Here is a 15,761-nt window from a genome sequence, read left to right on the forward strand (position 1 = left end):
TGGGAGACATGAGTGGGGGCCTGGTGGAGGGTGCCCCTGCACTGCTGGGGGGTGGGGGTGGTGGGAGACATGAGTGGGGACCTGGTGGAGGGTGCCCCTGCACTGCTGGGCGGGTGGGGGTGGTGGGAGACATGAGTGGGGGCCTGGTGGAGGCTGCCCCTGGTGGCGGGGGGGGTGATAGGGGACATGAGTGGGGGCCTGGTGGAGGCTGCCCCTGCACTGCTGGGGGGTTGGGGTGGTGGGAGACATGGGTGGGGGCCTGGTGGAGGGTGCCCCTGCACTGCTGGGGGGTGGGGGTGGTGGGAGACATGAGTGGGGGCCTGGTGGAGGGTGCCCCTGGTGGCTGGGGGGTGGGGGTGGTGTGAGACATGAGTGGGGGCCTGGTGGAGGCTGCCCCTGGTGGCTGGGGGGTGGGGGTGGTGGTAGACATGAGTGGGGGCCTGGTGGAGGGTGCCCCTGCACTGCTGGGGGGTGGGGGTGGTGGGAGACATGGGTGGGGGCCTGGTGGAGGGTGCCCCTGGTGGCTGGGGGGTGGGGGTGGTGGAAGACATGGGTGGGGGACTGGTGGAGGGTGCCCCTGGTGGCTGGGGGGTGGGGGTGGTGGGAGACATGGGTGGGGGCCTGGTGGAGGGTGCCGCTGGTGGCGGGGGGGTGGGGGTGATAGGGGACATGAGTGGGGGCCTGGTGGAGGCTGCCCCTGCACTGCTGGGGGGTGGGGGTGGTGGGAGACATGAGTGGGGGCCTGGTGGAGGCTGCCCCTGCACTGCTGGGGGGTGGGGGTGGTGGGAGACATGAGTGGGGGCCTGGTGGAGGCTGCCCCTGCACTGCTGGGGGGTGGGGGTGGTGGGAGACATGAGTGGGGGCCTGGTGGAGGCTGCCCCTGGTGGCTGGGGGGTGGGGGTGGTGGGAGACATGAGTGGGGGCCTGGTGGAGGGTGCCCCTGCACTGCTGGGGGGTGGGGGTGGTGGGAGACATGGGTGGGGGCCTGGTGGAGGGTGCCCCTGGTGGCTGGGGGGTGGGGGTGGTGGGAGACATCGGTGGGAGCCTGGTGGAGGGTGCCCCTGAACTGCTGGGGGGTGGGGGTGGTGGGAGACATGGGTGCGGGCCTGGTGGAGGGTGCCCCTGCACTGCTGGGGGGTGGGGGTGGTGGGAGACATGAGTGGGGGCCTAGTGGAGGGTGCCCCTGGTGGCTGGGGGGTGGGGGTGGTGGGAGACATGAGTGGGGGCCTGGTGGAGGCTGCCCCTGGTGGCTGGGGGATGGGGGTGGTGGTAGACATGAGTGGGGGCCTGGTGGAGGGTGCCCCTGCACTGCTGGGGGGTGGGGGTGGTGGGAGACATGGGTGGGGGCCTGGTGGAGAGTGCCCCTGCACTGCTGGGGGGTGGGGGTGGTGGGAGACATGAGTGGGGGCCTGGTGGAGGGTGCCCCTGCACTGCTGGGGGGTGGGGGTGGTGGGAGACATGAGTGGGGGCCTGGTGGAGGCTGCCCCTGGTGGCGGGGGGGAGTGATAGGGGACATGAGTGGGGGCCTGGTGGAGGCTGGCCCTGCACTGCTGGGGGGTGGGGGTGGTGGGAGACATGGGTGGGGGCCTGGTGGAGGGTGCCCCTGCACTGCTAGGGGGTGGGGGTGGTGGGAGACATGAGTGGGGGCCTGGCGGAGGGTGCCTCTGGTGGCTGGGGGGTGGGGGTGGTGGGAGACATGAGTGGGGGCCTGGTGGAGGCTGCACCTGGTGGCTGGGGGGTGGGGGTGGTGGTAGACATGAGTGGGGGCCTGGTGGAGGGTGCCCCTGCACTGCTGGGGGGTGGGGGTGGTGGGAGACATGGGTGGGGGCCTGGTGGAGGCTGCCCCTGATGGCTGGGGGGTGGGGGTGGTGGGAGACATGGGTGGGGGCCTGGTGGAGGGTGCCCCTGGTGGCTGGGGGGTGGGGGTGGTGGGAGACATGGGTGGGGGCCTGGTGGAGGGTGCCCCTGGTGGCGGGGGGGTGGGGGTGATAGGGGACATGAGTGGGGGCCTGGTGGAGGCTGCCCCTGCACTGCTGGGGGGTGGGGGTGGTGGGAGACATGAGTGGGGGCCTGGTGGAGGCTGCCCCTGCACTGCTGGGGTGTTGGGGTGGTGGGAGACATGAGTGGGGGCCTGGTGGAGGCTGCCCCTGGTGGCTGGGGAGTGGGGGTGGTGGGAGACATGAGTGGGGGCCTGGTGGAGGGTGCCCCTGCACTGCTGGGGGGTGGGGGTGGTGGGAGACATGGGTGGGGGCCTGGTGGAGGGTGCCCCTGGTGGCTGGGGGGTGGGGGTGGTGGGAGACATGGGTGGGAGCCTGGTGGAGGGTGCCCCTGCACTGCTGGGGGGTGGGGGTGGTGGGAGACATGGGTGGGGGCCTGGTGGAGGGTGCCCCTGCACTGCTGGGGGGTGGGGGTGGTGGGAGACATGAGTGGGGGCCTGGTGGAGGGTGCCCCTGGTGGCTGGGGGGTGGGGGTGGTGGGAGACATGAGTGGGGGCCTGGTGGAGGCTGCCCCTGGTGGCTGGGGGGTGGGGGTGGTGGCAGACATGAGTGGGGGCCTGGTGGAGGGTGCCCCTGCACTGCTGGGGGGTGGGGGTGGTGGGAGACATGGGTGGGGGCCTGGTGGAGGGTGCCCCTGGTGGCTGGGGGGTGGGGGTGGTGGGAGACATGGGTGGGGGCCTGGTGGATGGTGCCCCTGGTGGCTGGGGGGTGGGGGTGGTGGGAGACATGGGTGGGGGCCTGGTGGAGGGTGCCCCTGGTGGCGGGGGGGTGAGGGTGATAGGGGACATGAGTGGGGGCCTGGTGGAGGCTGCCCCTGCACTGCTGGGGGGTGGGGGTGGTGGGAGACATGAGTGGGGGCCTGGTGGAGGCTGCCCCTGCACTGCTGGGGGGTGGGGGTGGTGGGAGACATGAGTGGGGGCCTGGTGGAGGGTGCCCTTGCACTGCTGGGGGGTGGGGGTGGTGGGAGACATGAGTGGGGGCCTGGTGGAGGCTGCCCCTGGTGGCGGGGGGGGGGTGATAGGGGACATGAGTGGGGGCCTGGTGGAGGCTGCCCCTGCACTGCTGGGGGGTGGGGGTGGTGGGAGACATGGGTGGGGGCCTGGTGGAGGGTGCCCCTGGTGGCTGGGGGGTGGGGGTGGTGGGATACATGGGTGGGGGCCTGGTGGAGGGTGCCCCTGGTGGCTGGGGGGTGGGGGTGGTGGTAGACATGAGTGGGGGCCTGGTGGAGGCTGCCCCTGCACTGCTGGGGGGTGGGGGTGGTGGGAGACATGAGTGGGGGCCTGGTGAGGCTGCCCCGGTGGCTGGGGGGTGGGGGTGGTGGGAGACATGAGTGGGGGCCTGGTGGAGGGTGCCCCTGCACTGCTGGGGGGTGGGGTGGTGGGAGACATGGGTGGGGGCCTGGTGGAGGGTGCCCCTGGTGGCTGGGGGGTGGGGGTGGTGGGAGACATGGGTGGGAGCCTGGTGGAGGGTGCCCCTGCACTGCTGGGGGGTGGGGGTGGTGGGAGACATGGGTGGGGGCCTGGTGGAGGGTGCCCCTGCACTGCTGGGCGGTGGGGGTGGTGGGAGACATGAGTGGGGGCCTGGTGGAGGGTGCCCCTGGTGGCGGGGGGTGGGGGTGATAGGGGACATGAGTGGGGGCCTGGTGGAGGCTGCCCCTGCACTGCTGGGGGGTGGGGGTGGTGGGAGACATGAGTGGGGGCCTGGTGGAGGCTGCCCCTGTACTGCTGGGGGGTGGGGGTGGTGGGAGACATGAGTGGGGGCCTGGTGGAGGGTGCCCCTGCACTGCTGGGGGGTGGGGGTGGTGGGAGACATGAGTGGGGGCCTGGTGGAGGCTGCCCCTGCACTGCTGGGGGGTGGGGGTGGTGGGAGACATGAGTGGGGCCTGGTGGAGGGTGCCCCTGCACTGCTGGGGGGTGGGGGTGGTGGGAGACATGGGTGGGGGTCTGGTGGAGGGTGCCCCTGGTGGCTGGGGGGTGGGGGTGGTTGGAGACATGGGTGGGAGCCTGGTGGAGGGTGCCCCTGCACTGCTGGGGGGTGGGGATGGTGGGAGACATGGGTTGGGGCCTGGTGGAGGGTGCCCCTGCACTGCTGGGGGGTGGGGGTGGTGGGAGACATGAGTGGGGGCCTGGTGGAGGCTGCCCCTGGTGTCGGGGGGGGTGGGGGTGATAGGGGACATGAGTGGGGGCCTGGTGGAGGCTGCCCCTGCACTGCTGGGGGGTGGGGGTGGTGGGAGACATGAGTGGGGGCCAGGTGGAGGGTGCCCCTGCACTGCTGGGGGGTGGGGGTGGTGAGAGACATGAGTGGGGGCCTGGTGGAGGCTGCCCCTGGTGGCGGGGGGGTGATAGGGGACATGAGTGGGGGCCTGGTGGAGGCTGCCCCTGCACTGCTGGGGGGTGGGGGTGGTGGGAGACATGGGTGGGGGCCTGGTGGAGGGTGCCCCTGGTGGCTGGGGGGTGGGGGTGGTGGGATACATGGGTGGGGGCCTGGTGGAGGGTGCCCCTGGTGGCTGGGGGGTGGGGGTGGTGGTAGACATGAGTGGGGGCCTGGTGGAGGCTGCCCCTGCACTGCTGGGGGGTGGGGGTGGTGGGAGACATGAGTGGGGGCCTGGTGGAGGCTGCCCCTGGTGGCTGGGGGTGGTGGGAGACATAAGTGGGGGCCTGGTGGAGGGTGCCCCTGGTGGCTGGGGGGTGGGGGTGGTGGGATACATGGGTGGGGGCCTGGTGGAGGGTGCCCCTGGTGGCTGGGGGGTGGGGGTGGTGGGAGACATGGGTGGGGGCCTGGTGGAGGGTGCCCCTGGTGGCTGGGGGGTGGGGGTGGTGGGAGACATGGGTGGGGGCCTGGTGGAGGGTGCCCCTGTTGGCGGGGGGGTGGGGGTGATAGGGGACATGAGTGGGGGCCTGGTGGAGGCTGCCCCTGCACTGCTGGGGGGTGGGGGTGGTGGGAGACATGAGTGGGGGCCTGGTGGAGGCTGCCCCTGCACTGCTGGGGGGTGGGGGTGGTGGGAGACATGAGTGGGGGCCTGGTGGTGGGTGCCCCTGCACTGCTGGGGGGTGGGGGTGGTGGGAGACATGAGTGGTGGCCTGGTGGAGGCTGCCCCTGCACTGCTGGGGGGTGGGGGTGGTGGGAGACATGAGTGGGGGCCTGGTGGAGGGTGCCCCTGCACTGCTGGGGGGTGGGGGTGGTGGGAGACATGGGTGGGGGTCTGGTGGAGGGTGCCCCTGGTGGCTGGGGGGTGGGGGTGGTGGGAGACATGGGTGGGAGCCTGGTGGAGGGTGCCCCTGCACTGCTGGGGGGTGGGGATGGTGGGAGACATGGGTTGGGGCCTGGTGGAGGGTGCCCCTGCACTGCTGGGGGGTGGGGGTGGTGGGAGACATGAGTGGGGCCCTGGTGGAGGCTGCCCCTGGTGTCGGGGGGGTGGGGGTGATAGGGGACATGAGTGGGGGCCTGGTGGAGGCTGCCCCTGCACTGCTGGGGGGTGGGGGTGGTGGGAGACATGAGTGGGGGCCAGGTGGAGGGTGCCCCTGCACTGCTGGGGGATGGGGGTGGTGGGAGACATGAGTGGGGGCCTGGTGGAGGCTGCCCCTGGTGGCGGGGGGTGATAGGGGACATGAGTGGGGGCCTGGTGGAGGCTGCCCCTGCACTGCTGGGGGTGGGGGTGGTGGGAGACATGGGTGGGGGCCTGGTGGAGGGTGCCCCTGGTGGCTGGGGGGTGGGGGTGGTGGGATACATGGGTGGGGGCCTGGTGGAGGGTGCCCCTGGTGGCTGGGGGGTGGGGGTGGTGGTAGACATGAGTGGGGGCCTGGTGGAGGCTGCCCCTGCACTGCTGGGGGGTGGGGTGGTGGGAGACATGAGTGGGGGCCTGGTGGAGGCTGCCCCTGGTGGCTGGGGGTGGTGGGAGACATAAGTGGGGGCCTGGTGGAGGGTGCCCCTGCACTGCTGGGGGGTGGGGGTGGTGGGAGACATGAGTGGGGGCCTAGTGGAGGGTGCCCCTGGTGGCTGGGGGGTGGGGGTGGTGGGAGACATGGGTGGGAGCCTGGTGGAGGGTGCCCCTGCACTGCTGGGGGGTGGGGGTGGTGGGAGACATGGGTGGGGGCCTGGTGGAGGGTGCCCCTGCACTGCTGGGGGGTGGGGGTGGTGGGAGACATGAGTGGGGGCCTGGTGGAGGGTGCCCCTGGTGGCTGGGGGGTGGGGGTTGTGGGAGACATGAGTGGGGGCCTGGTGGAGGCTGCCCCTGGTGGCTGGGGGTTGGTGGTGGTGGTAGACATGAGTGGGGGCCTGGTGGAGGGTGCCCCTGCACTGATGGGGGTGGGGGTGGTGGGAGACATGGGTGGGGGCCTGGTGGAGGGTGCCCCTGTTGGCGGGGGGGTGGGGGTGATAGGGGACATGAGTGGGGGCCTGGTGGAGGCTGCCCCTGCACTGCTGGGGGGTGGGGGTGGTGGGAGACATGAGTGGGGGCCTGGTGGAGGCTGCCCCTGCACTGCTGGGGGGTGGGGGTGGTGGGAGACATGAGTGGGGGCCTGGTGGAGGGTGCCCCTGCACTGCTGGGGGGTGGGGGTGGTGGGAGACATGAGTGGTGGCCTGGTGGAGGCTGCCCCTGCACTGCTGGGGGGTGGGGGTGGTGGGAGACATGAGTGGGGGCCTGGTGGAGGGTGCCCCTGCACTGCTGGGGGGTGGGGGTGGTGGGAGACATGGGTGGGGGTCTGGTGGAGGGTGCCCCTGGTGGCTGGGGGGTGGGGGTGGTGGGAGACATGGGTGGGAGCCTGGTGGAGGGTGCCCCTGCACTGCTGGGGGGTGGGGATGGTGGGAGACATGGGTTGGGGCCTGGTGGAGGGTGCCCCTGCACTGCTGGGGGGTGGGGGTGGTGGGAGACATGAGTGGGGGCCTGGTGGAGGCTGCCCCTGCACTGCTGGGGGGTGGGGGTGCAGGGGGACATGAGCAGGTGTGCAGGGTAGTCCCCTGTTTTGTGGGCTGCCTGCAGGGGCCGTGGAGGGTGTACAGGGAACACCTGTGAGGACCCACCCAGCCTAATCACGTGTGTAACTTCCCACGCACCCCTGTAATACACGTACCAAGCCAAATCGCATGTGATAATTCCCGCGCACCCCTGTAATACACGTACCTGGCCAAATCGCATGTGAGAATTCCCACGTACCCCTGTGATACACGTGTCCTGGCTAATCGCGTGTACAACTTCACACGTACCCCTGTAATACACGTACCCTGGCCAATCGCGTGTTAAACTTCCCGCGTACCCCTGTAATACACGTACCCAGCCGAATCGCGTGTAAAACTTCCCGTGTACCCCTGTAATACACGTACCCAGCCAAATCGCTTGTGATAATTCCTGCGTACCCCTGTGATACACGTGCCCTGGCTAATCGCGTGTAAAACTTCATGCGTACCCCTGTAATACACGTACCCTGGCCAATCGCGTGTTAAACTTCCCGCGTACCCCTGTAATACACGTACCCTGGCTAATCGCGTGTAAAACTTCCCGTGTACCCCTGTAATACACGTACCCAGCCAAATCGCGTGTGATAATTCCCGCGTACCCCTGTGATACACGTGCCCTGGCTAATCGCGTGTAAAACTTCACGCGTACCCCTGTAATACACGTACCCTGGCCAATCGCGTGTTAAACTTCCCGCATACCCCTGTAATACACGTACCCAGCCGAATCGTGTGTAAAACTTCCCGTGTACCCCTGTAATACACGTACCCAGCTAAATCGCGTGTGATAATTCCCGCGTACCCCTGTGATACACGTGCCCTGGCTAATCGCGTGTAAAACTTCACGCGTACCCCTGTAATACACGTACCCTGGCCAATCGCGTGTTAAACTTCCCGCGTACCCCTTCAATACACGTACCCTGGCTAATCGCGTGTATAACTTCACGCGTACCCCTGATATGCACGTTACCCGCTTTGCGTTCCTTGTTTGGCAGCTCTGTAAACTGGTCCAGGGTTAGCGCAGCCCTTTGCGATGATTTTGCGATTTTGTTGGCTTTTCCTTGCGCGAGGGCGTTCTTGGGGGCGTTACTGGCGCTGCTGCAGGGTCGCTGCGATACTCTGCGCCACGGCTGGTTTGGGAGCCTAAAATCCATGAATACGCTGTGCGCGGAAATCGGTTTTAGCGCACGTGCCTGCCGCAGACAATCGCAGGCGGACACTCTGCGCCAGCCGCTTGCGACACTTTTCTGCGAAATTCTATGAATTACCCTCTAAGTGTCCTATTCCCCCTGTGTTGCTGCTTTTATCATCAGTCATTTACTCAAACTGTGTTACTTATTATGTCACAATTTTTTGATTGGTGAAATATTTCCAATGGCTTGCTCAGTAGCCAGGCACTTTCATAGGAAAAACACAGTCAGTTTTCATTAGGTAATCATAATTTCTACACATGAAAAGGTGTGGAACAACCTGCCCTTAATACTTTTAAATGCAACATCGTTTTATGCCTTATTTCCTCATAGTAAGATCCACAGCCTAGACAGACGTCTGGATAGGTCGCATGAATGTATGCCATTGTTTCATGAAGTTATTAATATTAATAATGTTATTAATCTGTAATAATCCTACAAATATCGTGTTTGGATTTTTTGATAGAGGGATTCTGAAGTTCAGAACAATTTGTCTACCTTTTTCTAAGTGGTAGGGTTACAGATTTATATCAAACCATCTTTAAAATGAAATTGTAATGTTACTTTCAATGCCTATTTATTTCTAATGAAAAGTTCTAGTCTTAACTTTTCTTTTTTCTGGAATAATGAAACTGAGTATGCCAGCATGCCTTTCAGTCAATAATTAGCTTATATCATCCACACAAGTTCTAGTTCCCATTATATTAACCATCTGGTTGGGTTTTATGAGGGGACACAGTGCATAGGTAGCATTGCAAGTGCAAGAAGGTATGTTTGAAGTCGGGCCTTTGGAGAACAGGCATGATATGATAGTCATCAGCCAGCACACCATAGAAATTGTATTTGTGGAATTTAGGCTGTATTTATAAGAACATCTTCTTCTGAGATGATTTCACAAAGGTGGGGGCGGGCTGCTCAGTAATTCAGAAGGCTTGTTCATAAGATCTTTTGTTCTGGGAATGTAATGGGTTTTTCATGATTAAAGGCAAACCCTGCTTATACATTCTATACATGTCAAAGCAAGTCTCAACCTCCCCCACATGAGAACCTGTATGCAGGGCTGAAGTGAAGGAGTGAGTTTGTTAGTGACTTAACTGGAAAACGAACCAGCATTGTCCAGTGATATAATTCTGTGTGCCTAACAGGCCTATTCACATGTATAAAAATAACAATGTATACGCCAATACAAAACACCACATTTTGTCATGTACATTTGACAAAGATGTATTTGTAACTTTGAATACATCCTCAATTGGCAGTTGAAATAAAATGCCATCCTTTAAACATCTTTTCTCAAATGTATGTTTTGCATCTGATACAGTTCCATGATTTATAATAGATATGGTGACTATTGATCACAGGCATTGCAGCTGTGCCCATCATCAATATTTCTTGTTTGTAGATTCCAATATATATTTTGTTTGAGTACAACAAAGGCACTGTTTTGTAAATGAAGACCAAATCACTGTTACTCTACACTGTTACTGTTACTCTACACTTTTACTTTCAACTTTCTGAGACATAAAACACCACTTGCAAATTAACATTTATTTATTTATGTTATGATGTATTAATGTATTCCTGCTATAAAGGATGCTAGCTATTTCTCACATATAAGAGCACACCAGATTCCATGGGATTCCATTAGTTTTATCCTGAATTAAATTCTTATGCAGCCATAAAACTGGGTGCTCTTCCAAGACAGAGGACGATATCAAAGCAGAGATGTAAATTCTGCTTTGCTGCCATCCTACACATTGGAAAGCCACAACAATTAGATGGAGCACAAAATTAAATCATTCAGCCACTTTTAGGCTTTCACTTTGAACTCTGCTCAGTGCAAATGACCCCATTGTGTTGAAAAACTGCCTTGACTGCATATCTGGAATGCTGAATTACTTGCATAGATAAGCGTTCAGCTGCAAGGCATCTTTGTGTTGAAGCAAATAGCCCAAAGAGATAGCCCAGGGATTGGCATGTAATCAAAGCTATTTTGACCAGCTTGTTGAGCTCAAGATGGGGTTCAATACATCTAACAGAATCTTCATAGGTGGTTAGTCTAGCATCCACCACCCAGCAAGTTGTGTCCCAATGAAGGGTGCACAATCTCTCAGGATGCAAGCAGGTCTCTATCTTCTCAGGAGAATACAATAATATTCCAGTTACAGTACCTTATGTGTCTTTTCCATCCCACCATTGACTACCAGGATTTAATTCGTATCAGCTGTGATGATGAGTTCAGGCATGAAAATCAAGTTCACCAAACTCTTTCATGTGGACCAGGCAGTGCAGGCCAAATACGACAGTCGAAAACTAAAAATCAGGCATCTGTAACTTGCGACTCTTCTGATGTTTTAGGCTAAGACTCCCATGACCCCTCTCCATTGACCAGGCTGGCCAGTGTTGATGGTCCTTGTAGCCCAAAACATCTAGAGAGCCACAGGTTGCAGACCCCTGAACTAGATCAACAAAGAAGTTCAGACTATGGTCAGCAGCAAAGTGGTGGCCGTCATATTAAACCTGTACATTTTACTGAACATTATTTTCTAATGTTGCCTTTTAGTCTCTCAACAAACAAGGTCATGGAATAAGATTTTAACTCTTGTCGACCATGTGAACTTAACTAAATGTCTTTGAAGAAAGTTGTTATTACAGGTATAACAGACTATGCCAAAAAAACACCTATTTACGTGTAAGGACATTTACTATGCTGTACACTTCAGACATGATTTCATCCAACAAAAAATGTGATGTTCCCACTATTCAGATATGTGTTTCTCCCCTCTAGATCCTGCGTGTTACTTTCCCGCTCTTCCACTTGGAGGGGAGTGCAAGATGTAGCTTCGACTCCCTGCAAATTCATGATGGCGAAACGGCTTCAGATGTCATGCTGGGCAAGTACTGCGGTACAACCATTCCAGCTGAGCTCTTCAGCTCTCACAACTCACTGTATTTCTGGTTCAAGTCTGACCACTCGATTAGCCATGGAGGATTTACAGTGGTATGGGAGACTCGGCAACCGGGTGAGTTTTATTTTGAGTAACCTCTTATATGGCATGATCCGCTGTGATGCTATGTTCTGTGATTATAGTAGTGTGATTCGTTAAGTGCAGTCCTCCAGGCTGTCTGAAGGCCATCTCTGGATGCTTCAGTTCTAAAGATGAAAATCTAAAAATAATCCATAGAAAGGGGAGAGGAGGCATCTGGAAAGGTATTTTAGCGACCTGATGGAAAACAAACCACAACCATTTCCTTTATCTTCTCAAAATCTATTCAGCAATAATATATTACATCCACACTGTCCAAGGGAAAGCCCATCACTTGCAATGAAGGGTGCCATGACTTTCTCTCCTCTTTCTTTAGCAACAATAACAACCAAACTGTGCTTCCCCGAACCCATCTCCTACCTCTTTTCGCCCATCCCGCAACACTCTCTTGAGTTATCTGGACCTCTGAGAGCCAGGGTTGGTTGTATTGATGTCACGCTGACCTCACTGCACGTGAACTAGGTCAATGAGTTGAGCCTTTCCTGTAGGGAGCATTGTTCATCCAGAAGGTCACAAGTTTGAATAACCGGGGTGACCTCTTAGCCTGTCGGTCTTCTGCAGTTAATAGATTAATTATTGTTAAACTGGAAATAGTAACACCCATGAACACCTGCCCGCCCTGTGCACAGGACATGAATGTAAAGATCGTGCTGATCCCTGTGGGATCGAAGGTGACACCTAGTGGTGGAAACGGTAGTACACTCCCCATGCATCTGTATCAGCCACATCCCAGGGATATTCCCTCCCACGTAGTGGTAATATGTTAGACAAAAGAGCGATATGCCTAAATGTCGCTGTGAAGTGGAGTACCAAACTATGGAATAATTCTGGATTCTTCCTATAGTACAGACCATCTCAGCTACTTTTCAACAGCTCAGATCCTATCAAATTCTCTGCATTGTTGCTGACCTGTTTTTTGCTTAATGTGTGTTGGAGTGAGACAAACTCATGCTGCAGCACTATGATAAAGGAATGAATTAAGGACGTTTAGTAGACAGAACTGTGTTTGTGCATTACAAGTGCAATGTGAAGAGCAAAAATAGCTATACACAATATGGGTAGTCTTCATTATAAGACCCACAGAATCTTTTTTATGTGCTCAAATATTTCCTTATGTACCACTCAGTCGAGGTTTTACCTCAGATGATAGGTCAGCGAGTTGTGAGGTGGATTATGCAGCACGGATCTTCAGCAACCTCTTATTTACAGTGTTAGGAATAGGGGTCAAGTCCTAATAATTAAAGTGGGGGGACTCATCAACAAACACAATGTGATGTGGCATTGCCAGAAATTAGCATATCAAGGTGAAATATGAACCATTTAATTAAATTGGCTTTGCATAACCAGCCAAATTGCACAGGACAAATGGCTTTTGCTTTTCATAAAATCAACACACACACACAAAACCAAGAGAGGATATTTTCTTCTAATAGTGTTTTTGAAAACGTTAAAAGGAGTGCCTGTTTGAGAATCCAAGAACCAATTCAAATGTTTTCCCTGGAACTTGCAGTACAGAAATGGAGCATTTCACCTTTAGTTGTTTTGTTACTTTTCATCAGGTTATGTGGTGCAGTGGTGAAGTGTCCAGCTTGCAAACCTGACGACTGGGGTTTGATCCCTGAGGTTGACTTTAATTCATTAATCCAAGGAGGGCATTCAATGTTTCTCATTTTAGCTGGGGGGTGGAGAGGGCTGGGTCCACCCTCTGAAAAAACTGGGTGGACTCATCCACCAGCGTGTGCCCTTGACTTGAGCCCTGGTTAGGAAATTACCAAAATCAAGAAACAAGCACCTTAACAAAGTGATTATTTCAGCTGTCGAAGTGCATATGGAAGGTAGATATACCATCAGGATCTCAAGAGAAAAGGATTGGAAGACCTGCAGTCGTGCATTTTGTTTCACGGTCTCACTTTTTAATTCTTCCCCTGGGTCCCTGCTACTGTCTGCCCCTGAGACTGACTCTAATGACCCTACAGTGTTCATTGAGCTCTCTGCTTCACCTACTCTTATCACATAGCTTTTGAGTAATAATCAGAAGACATGTTCCAAGCGGATTGTGTGATCGGGCAGGTGCATTTTTGTTACCCCTGCCGGAGTGGGAGAGAGCTACAGGTGAAGCATTTTAAGAACACTTCTCTTCCCTGGATCGCCAGCTATAAAGCCGAGTGCTCCGTCTGATGGCAGCCTGCATGGCCAGATGGCAATATGCATTTGCTCCCTACAGTCTATTGGCTGAGAAGCCAGAAGATGAGAAACCTTGGGTTAGCTAATGTCCAGTCTAATGCCAAGTGCTGTCATGCTATGGACAAGGCAAAGCCTAGGGGGGTTATAGGGCTTGTCCAGTCTAGCATTCAGCATATTGAACATTACTCCACCGGCATGGGAAATATTTAGTTGGTTATGTTGATGGAAAACAGGCAGATGAATAATGTCTAAGGTGAACAACCACTCGCGCTCTGCGCTTGGCCAATACAGTTTGTATTATAATAGTCCAGATCTAAAGTATCTGAAACTCTTCAATTGATTAGTATTCCAGTGTATTTTCTGGTATTAGGTTAGCAGGAGCAGCCACCACGTGTTTCGACTTAAAAGTCTTTTCCAAGGTAAATGGGTATTTTGCTGCATTACGAAATAAGTAGATGTGGCATCCTTTTAACATAAGAGTTAGATATTGTAGATAATGCTAAAGCAAGCCATCCCCCTCGTTGGAGTCAAGGATTTAGGGTGAGGTGTCCTGTATGGAGTCACTTCACGGATGCTCCATGTGTCTGTCTGAATAACGGGTTGTGTAGTCATTTTAAGGCATTGATAAAACCTAGATCATCGACTATTTTACAAAATGTATGTAAGAAGGACAATATCAGGCCACTTTTGACACTGCTGGCACATGTATGACTTTTTTTATTGGAAAGCCGCAAATACAGTAACCACAGCAATGCAGGTCTTTAGATTTGTTTATAACCTTTGTGAAGGGCTCCTCGAAGGCAGGAATCCAATCGTAACATGATGTATGATGATGTGTATCATTTGTCAATATGAAAGAAAACTATACTTCTCAACCAAACCTTTTGCAGTGCTCATAGTGACCCATTAAGCTCCATGGCGCTTGTGTGAGAGGATAACAATTAAAGTGTGTGTCTGCATGGAATTTAAAATACAATTTAACATTCTCGTCAGCTGTGTCATTCTATCTACAACTATCTCCTCAGCGTTGACCATTAGCCAACATCTATGATTGGATAATAATTTCAATCAATCTTTACAGTAGTTTGTCAGAGACTAGTGACCAATAGAAATACCACTAAGAACCAAAAGGGGAAGGCGTTTTGCCTTCTTCCAGTCCCACCTCCACAATGTAACTATTCTGCTCTGTAGACTCTTCTGCTGTGACATGTGTGCCTGTGGTTGGAGGCTGGCGGGTGGCGGGAGGATGAAGCTATTATCTGAAGCCATGAGTACATTTATTTATTTATTTATTGAGCGCCTGAAACGACCACTGCAGTCACCAATTGGGGATGTATTGTATCTTTAAATTGTCTACACTGATCTACGGCAATAGCAATGTACTGCTGCTTATCTAGCTGGCGATTAATTGCCCATTAAAGCTAGCTGGTAACCTCTGCTTTCTTTTCCAGAATGTGGCGGTCTGCTGACTGACACCCACGGCTCCATTAACTCTCCCGGATACCCTGGTAATTACCCCCCTAGTCGGGACTGCTACTGGGCCATTTCCACCAATCCTGGGCTCATTATCACATTTGCCTTTGGAACACTGAGCATTGAACACCATGACCGCTGTGCCAGCGACTACCTTCAGGTGAAGCTTCCCAGGAAACATTGTGAATGCTGTTTTAGATAATCTGTTCCTGCCATAGAGTTAGCTCCTTTACGAAGATTTAGATTTGAAACTGATTAGCACATTCATTTCATATCTAAATTGAGAGTGTCCCTGCAAATGTTTACTCCCACCTCGTAATGCACTGGCCAGGTGTGACCCACCATGTGGCAGCAAACCAATCATCATAGCACCGCGCTTAGCATGTTTGCGTCGGAATGCCATCGCCTGGTGTGCTGCATGGATCATTTCTGGTGGAGAGAAGGAAGCAGTATGTTACGATCCAACCTATGCCTTCACACAACCCCTCTAATCCCCCACGGGGGAGGGATGTGGGGGCTGCGTTGGCAAGATGGAGCACAGAACGCTGATCTCAAGAAGAATTGGTGTGGCTGGGATAGTTACTGTTCCTTGATTAAAACCTGTGGCTCTGCCGTGTATTCCATGAATTAACATCCTCGTTTTGCCTTTCTGAGGCAATGGCAAGGGCATACTCACTAACATCTTTGAGTATATTCATATATCTTAAGAATCTGGACATGTTTCGGGGAGGAGTTCACTGGATTTAGGAACAGTGAGGCCTTCGCTACATGTAACATAACTAACACAAATATGAGGTGGTCTGCTTTTGCCAGACTGTGCATCACCGCCTTGACTTTCCTCCCCACTAGTCATTTCCACCCTTTTTATACCACATCTTCCAGAGGGACTGGAAACCATGCAAATTGCACCACTGCGCGGT

General features: G+C 56.0%; 1 protein-coding gene across 1 annotated transcript in view; it reads left to right on the plus strand.

Moving 5' to 3' along the window:
- Positions 1 to 15,761, plus strand: part of CUBN (cubilin) — a 1,794,835-nt gene that overhangs the window by 313,189 nt on the left and 1,465,885 nt on the right. The window contains exons 14-15 of the mRNA XM_069648353.1: positions 10,926 to 11,160; positions 14,820 to 15,001. Of these exons, the coding sequence (XP_069504454.1) occupies positions 10,926 to 11,160; positions 14,820 to 15,001 (417 nt within the window). The remainder of the gene's footprint in view (positions 1 to 10,925; positions 11,161 to 14,819; positions 15,002 to 15,761) is intronic.

Source organism: Ambystoma mexicanum, chromosome 2q (assembly GCF_040938575.1).
Source record: "Ambystoma mexicanum isolate Mex_15411 chromosome 2q, UKY_AmexF1_1, whole genome shotgun sequence".
NCBI classification, from domain to species: Eukaryota; Metazoa; Chordata; class Amphibia; order Caudata; family Ambystomatidae; genus Ambystoma; species Ambystoma mexicanum.